At 37.3% G+C, this 6642-nt stretch overlaps 1 protein-coding gene across 1 annotated transcript; it reads left to right on the forward strand.

The window, feature by feature from the left end:
• The first annotated feature begins 66 nt into the window (after positions 1 to 66).
• Positions 67 to 6617, forward strand: prdx3 (peroxiredoxin 3). The gene is made up of 8 exons (XM_028467792.1): positions 67 to 123; positions 213 to 311; positions 2100 to 2202; positions 4360 to 4501; positions 4587 to 4722; positions 4913 to 5016; positions 5808 to 5973; positions 6444 to 6617. Exons 2-8 carry the CDS (start codon positions 276 to 278, stop codon positions 6492 to 6494), a joined length of 738 nt encoding a protein of 245 aa, XP_028323593.1. The 5' UTR covers positions 67 to 123; positions 213 to 275; the 3' UTR covers positions 6495 to 6617.
• Positions 6618 to 6642: the final 25 nt, after the last annotated feature.

Here is a 6642-nt window from a genome sequence, read left to right on the forward strand (position 1 = left end):
AACTAAGTCTGTTTCCTTTAGAGAAAGGTTTAAAAGGAAAAAAAATCTGATATTAAGCCTAACACCTGAAGGCAGCGTCTAGGAAATTACGGCGTCACGTAGGGGAAAATTTAAGTGCTTTCGGTAATCTTTTTCTCTCTTAAAAACTATTTGTCACAATGTGTTACAAATTTCCTTAAAATATCTTATTCATAAGTAACTTTATTTTTTAGGCTCTGTCCGTGCGTCGTGTGTTTATGTAAATGACGCAGTGACGTGCTCCACCAAACACCAAAATGGCAGCCGCCGTTGGGAGAGCACTCAGGACCTCTGTAAGTGAAACTTCACCTCACACTCACTTACAATGGCTGTCTTCTGTTAATATTCTCAGTTTAGGGCTCCTTTACTTGTTTATAATGAATATTTAGCTGCAGGTGTTTGTTTTGTGGCGTCCGTAAACTAAACCCTGGTCATGTTTGTGCGCGTGTGCAAATTTGAAATAATTCCAACATCCGGTCCGTGACCTTTCTGTTCGACTCGAGACAAACACTATTATTTATAGAATTATAGCCCCTAAAGTTGTTATTATTATGCAAGGAGCATTTATTATTTACACTGTGCCTGTGTTAATCTAACTTATTTCTTAATGAAACTCAGAATTTGTAATCTTTATTTAAATTTGTACTGTTAACTGTTAAAGAAACTTGAATTGTTTAATCATATTTTTCAAAAAATAATTTGTACTTAACTATGTTACTATTAAGAATATTTTGTCATTCTATAGGCCAATTTTAAATTAGTTCAATAAAAAAAGAAACCATTGCAATGCTTAAATAGTAAATAAACTAAGTGAATGATGTATACGTGTTCCAAATAATAGATAATAGACAGTTTGTAGTTTGTCCACATGCAGGACAGGGCTTACATGAGCAATATTGAGTCATAATAATAACAACAAATGAAAGGGTCAGGTATGACATATTAAATACTCAGGTGTGCACTAGGGGTGAGTATTGGCAAGGTTGTTGCAATACGATACATATCACGATACTTGGGTCACAATACAATATTATTGCGATATGTTGCGATATTCTACCCAGTTAATATCAAAATTAAATGTAAAGATGAAAAATCAAGTTGCTGTATATGTTCATCAGAAGATATTGATCATTTTAACAGGTTATTTATTATTTATTAGTGTTTTTGTGCATTTTCACTGAAAAAAAGAAAATGAAGTGTTACACACTGCCATCATAAAATAAAGTGCAACAAGTTTATTTTCACTGAAGTGTGTGTGCGTGCGTGTGTGTCCTCCTAGTAGTTGGATAAAGACTGTGTGTTATCTCTATCAGGGTGTGGGGATTTTAGGTTCACTCCTAAACTGACGCACAATGTGCAACATTGGCTTCTTACTAGGGATGTCTCGATACAGCTTTTTCATTTACAATATGATACCAATATTGCAGCCTTGCGTATCGGCCGATACCGATATTGATCCGATATCAACATGAATCATACATACTTGTATGACTTTTTTTCAATTTATTTATTTTTATAAAAAATACAATTATTACTTATTTTGTAGTGTGGAATGTTAGAAAAGATTTTATCAAGTGATGTTACTCAAACAGAGAACAATAGTCAGCAACAGTAGGTATGAGAAAAACTGACCCATTTATTATTAACCAATTGGTTACATCATTTTTAACCTTCAACATAATATCTACAGTATTCCAAAATGTAATAAAATAAATAAAAAATGAATTGCAAAAGAAAAGAAATCGGATATTTGAATCCGATATGTTTTCAGGCTGATGTTGGACCGATATCTGATATCGGATCGGGACACCCCTACTTCTTACTAATCACTGAGGAGCTCTTTGGTGTTTCAGAGACATACTGTACTGGGTCACTTCCTAAAAGCAGCAAAATAAATGTTTAAAAGGTAAACATGATGGACTCGTATCATGTGTAGTCCCTGTGTCCAGGTATCAGTGTTAATCTTTATTATTTTATTTATAATAACCTATACTAACAGCTGTAACTGTCAGTGTTTGGTCAACACTTAAAGTTGTTTTCAGTGAATGAATAAATCCATCCTGTCCACTTGTCTTTTCTAGGCAACGTTTGCAGCAGCAGGACTGAAAGCTGCTACAGCCAATCAGAATGGAGCTTTGAAGGTCCTCAATGCTCCTGCACTTCAGAGATGCTGCTTCTCCACCAGTACGTGTTTCAGCCCATTTCAGTATCGCCCTCCTCTCGTTCTGCTTAAAGATTAACTAAATCCTTTTAGCTGACCTGTCTCTAGGGGAAATTAAAAAAGAAAAGGCTTTGATTGAAGGCAGGACTTCTGGAGCAGTTAAGACACGCCCAGTCTATACTATAGAATCTCCAAAGAATAAGACCTGCCTACTCAATACTCACTATATCTCTCTATTCACAATTCTCTCAATCCAACTTACTCACCACAGTCCACAGGTACTAGTTTTTATTAGAGGGGCGGGGCCCTCTGTGATGTAAGAAGCCACCTAAATGTTACAAACCACCATTCTAATGAAGTCATTTCCCCCTGGGATTATTAAAGTATTTCTGATTCTCAACCAATAGCAAAATGTAATTGTAATAGCCTGGTTTCAACCTATAGAGGGCAGTAATTCTGACACTCTTACAACAAAATACACCAAATTGAAATACTTGGACTAAAATGTCAAAAATTGGACTAGGATCAATCAGCAACTCTACATCATACCTCAAAACATGGGGTTTAGTTACTCTTTAAGTGGACACAGTTTCTCCTGGTCCTGTCATGTTTGAGGAGCAGACCCCAGACATCACTGCACATGAAGCAAGTTATTCATCAAAGTCTGTGGTCATCATTACAGATTGATCACAAAAACACATCATTAGTGCAACAGTTCTCAGGGATTCTCAGACATTTGGAGGAAATGAAGAAAAAGCCAGAGATTTTCACTACATTTGGTTGTTGAATAAAGAGGATTTCTATCAATTGGGAAATATATCAACATTTATTTTATTCTTGCTTTATTATTCAAGCAACAAAAACAATTTACTGTACCCAATGAATGAGTTATCACAGCCTGAACCCACCAGGGGTCAGACAGCACCCAGTACCCAGTGTGTTCACCATTGGCATCATGTGAAGCAGTACATCTCCAGTGAATAGAGTTAACCAGACTGTCAATAGGGACACGTTGTCCCATTCCTCCTGCTGCACAACTCGGACCTGACGCTCCTTTCTTGGAACCCCAACACATTGTTTGACCTGCTGATGCAGAACATCCCGAAGGTGTTCGTGACCATTCCCAGTACTGGCAGTCTCTCTGAAACCACTTCTAAACTGGCTGATGGTGGAATTATACACATTTAAGTGTGTTTATTTTACGTGGCCGTCACATATATCCCAGCTTCCATCATGCCACTGATACACTCCCTCATGACTTGTGAGAGCTGTGGCATTGTGACTAGTTTACAAAAGTGCACATTTTAGGGTGATCTTTTATTGACCCAGATGCAATAAGTGTCTGTGTATTGGTCACGCTGCTTGACCAACTCTGTGTTATGCTCTATGCAGCTCAGGGGTGGAATATTTAATAAGTGAGTAATCTCACAGGGAGTGGTCACTGGGAAGTGGGTCACCAGAATTGAGTACAACAAAGAATTCATTGCACCAATAAAACACTATTGAGTGTATTTCACTGTTGATCCATTTTTTTGGTTTGTTCGTTTATATTTGTGTTCAGTATGTGAAGGGATAGAAGAATGAGGGGCTACATTTAAAATGTCCCTCCTCCAAAATGAGTTTGCTGAGTATTTTTAAGTCTCTGATGTAAGAGATTCCCAAATATAAATGTTTTATTCTCCCTTTATCGCCACTAATAATGTGTGGAATGCGTGCCTTTACTGTACATTAGGGCTGTGCAAAAAATTGATTTAATCGAATCAAATTTGTACATAAAAAATTATTTTTTATTTTGCAGATTCGAGTTAAAAAAATGTAATTTTTTTTTTCCCACCAGTTTTTTCTGACTTTTTTGTGTTCCGTACTTGTGGGTTACCATAGCGCGATGTGAGCCAGAGACCTTTTTGTTTACATGTGTTTACCATTTGAGTAGGCTATATGTGTGCTACAGGCATGTTTAGTTTTTTATTCACACTATGCTGAGATGCTACATGAATAGTTAAGTTTTTTTTTTCCCGGCAAAATGGCCCAGCCCTACTTTACATATTCAGATTGTTTCTCTTTCTGCATCTTGGTAACTGTCTTATGTCACATAAGAATACAGCAACACAGATGTAAGGGGAGAACATGTGTGTACAGTATGAAAGTGAACTGTAATGTGTGCTTAATGATTCCATCAGGCTCTTCCAGATGGGCGGCCGCTGTCACACAACCTGCTCCTGCTTTCAAAGCTACTGCTGTCCTCAACGGAGAGTTCAAAGACGTGAGCCTGGACGACTTCAAGGGCAAATACCTCGTCCTTTTCTTTTACCCTCTGGATTTGTGCGTGTGCTTTCATCAGCATTCAAGTCCAAATGTGCCTTTACTCACCCTAACCTGTGGGTTTGTGTTGTTTGTGACCCTGCAGCACGTTCGTGTGTCCTACAGAGATCATCTCATTCAGTGACAAAGCCAGCGAGTTCCACGATATCAACTGTGAGGTGGTGGGGGTCTCTGTGGACTCTCACTTCACTCACCTCGCCTGGACTAACACTCCTCGCAAGGTTCTGCCCTCCTTTGCTTTCCTACATACACAGATGATGAGGTTCAGCTTCATTTGTGTTTGACTTTGTGGGTTACGTAAATGACTCCCTGAAAAGATTTTCTATGTTTCTTGTTTTTTTAAGAATGTCCAAATGTTTCCTTTGCTTGTGTTTATCCTTATTTAGTGTTTTTTTTTGTTTTCTTTTTCAGATTGGAGGATTAGGAAAGATCCACATCCCTCTTCTGTCAGACCTCACCAAGCAGATCTCCACAGACTATGGGGTGCTACTGGGGAATTCAGGCATCGCACTGAGGTGAGCTCATCATTTATAATACCTCAACTCTAGGGGTGTAAGATACACTCAAACGATTCCATTCTAATTCAGATATTTAAAAGAAACTCAAATCAAAGATTGTGATGGAATTAATGCACTTCTTTTCAGTTTGAATACATAGAGATCATATGTTGGAGAAAAAAAAAACTGGATTAGTCAAAATACAGATAGTTCTTCTTTTGTTTGTATAGTCAAGAATCTTTAAAACTAATTTCTTCCCATAATCTTCCTACAAACCATTTGAACTGTTTGAACTCTTAAACCAAAATAAACTGTACATGCCTTAATTTATCAGAATGCAAAGTTAAACAAGAATATATATTTAAAACAAAAAACATAAAACATTTTGAAATTATACATACAGTGAAAAAATATTATTTTTTTTCTTAAAGAGCAGCTTCTGTTCCTGGCTTGGAATTTACATATTTTTCTTACAGTGTGTCTCATGCAAACAAAAACTAGGTGAGAAAATACATAATGCTAAGAAGGTGCTACAAAATTGATGGAAGAAAAGTCACAATTACACCAGTATAATGCACCAAAAGCCACTATATAGCATAATTTTTGCAAAATTTTCCAGGGGGGGATATTGGCAGCAACTTGCCCTGAGTTTTAGCCTTCTACTGGTTTTTTTCCCTGGACATCTGAGGATATATCCTTATATTCCTACTAAAAACTATTAACATGGTAGAAATACAGTTTTCATTTGTTTTGTTCTTGGAGTCCTCCAACGTTTCTCCTAAGCTACACTCTGTCCTGGTGTGTTTCAGAGGTCTGTTCATCATTGATCCTCATAGTGTGGTGAAGCACATGAGTGTCAACGACCTTCCTGTGGGACGCTCTGTTGAAGAAACCCTTCGATTGGTGAAGGCTTTCCAGTTTGTAGAGACTCATGGAGAGGTTTGTCCAGCCAGCTGGACCCCAAAGTCCCCCACGGTGAATAGAACAACACTTCCTAAACTGCTGCCAGAGATTAAACGTATACAAAATAAGTGGAGTTAACTTTTTATATAAATGAGTTCAAGACATCGTGATGCATTGTTCACAATCAGGAAAATATTGTGTAATCTTTGTTCATGTCCAGCTGTATATTTGTATCAGCTTGAATGATATTCTACAAGTTTAGGGTGAATTACTAAGAGGCAGATTTTGTAGCTAAAACTAATCATCAAAAATGAGCTTGAATTGCTCCAGCTTTGACTCTTGTACTGAAATCTAAATGAATGTCACAGAAAGTTTACTTTCACAGGTAGTGAGTTCCTTTTTGGATTCTCATGCAGTTTGTGTTCACAGTGGAATGTCTGGGGAAAACGTTGCTCTAAAATGTGTTTATGCATCTGACATTTACAGGGAGGGAGGGGGGAGGCTGTTAGAAGTTGAAGTTGTATAACGGTTTATATTTTCAGATCAAACCGACTCCAGAGGGCTCCAAGGAGTACTTTGAAAAAGTCAACTGAGTTCAACTTCAGGCTGCGGCAATCAATAGTGCAACCCTCGAGAGGACTCTGCACTTATTTTACATCCTTGATGTCTTCTCACTTCAATTAAATCCAGTAAAATAATAAAATTGTTAAACAAAATGGGTGAATTATTACATTTTGTTTG

Source organism: Gouania willdenowi, chromosome 15 (assembly GCF_900634775.1).
Source record: "Gouania willdenowi chromosome 15, fGouWil2.1, whole genome shotgun sequence".
Classification (NCBI taxonomy): domain Eukaryota; kingdom Metazoa; phylum Chordata; class Actinopteri; order Blenniiformes; family Gobiesocidae; genus Gouania; species Gouania willdenowi.

What these genes read in the sequence shown, in the direction of transcription:
- prdx3 (XM_028467792.1), top strand. Translation starts at nt 276, where the DNA reads ATGGCAGCCGCCGTTGGGAGAGCACTCAGGACCTCT. An exon ending in GGACTAACACTCCTCGCAAG is followed by an intron (nt 4,723 to 4,912) that starts GTTCTGCCCTCC and finishes TTTCTTTTTCAG; the next exon opens with ATTGGAGGATTAGGAAAGAT. An exon ending in AATTCAGGCATCGCACTGAG is followed by an intron (nt 5,017 to 5,807) that starts GTGAGCTCATCA and finishes GGTGTGTTTCAG; the next exon opens with AGGTCTGTTCATCATTGATC.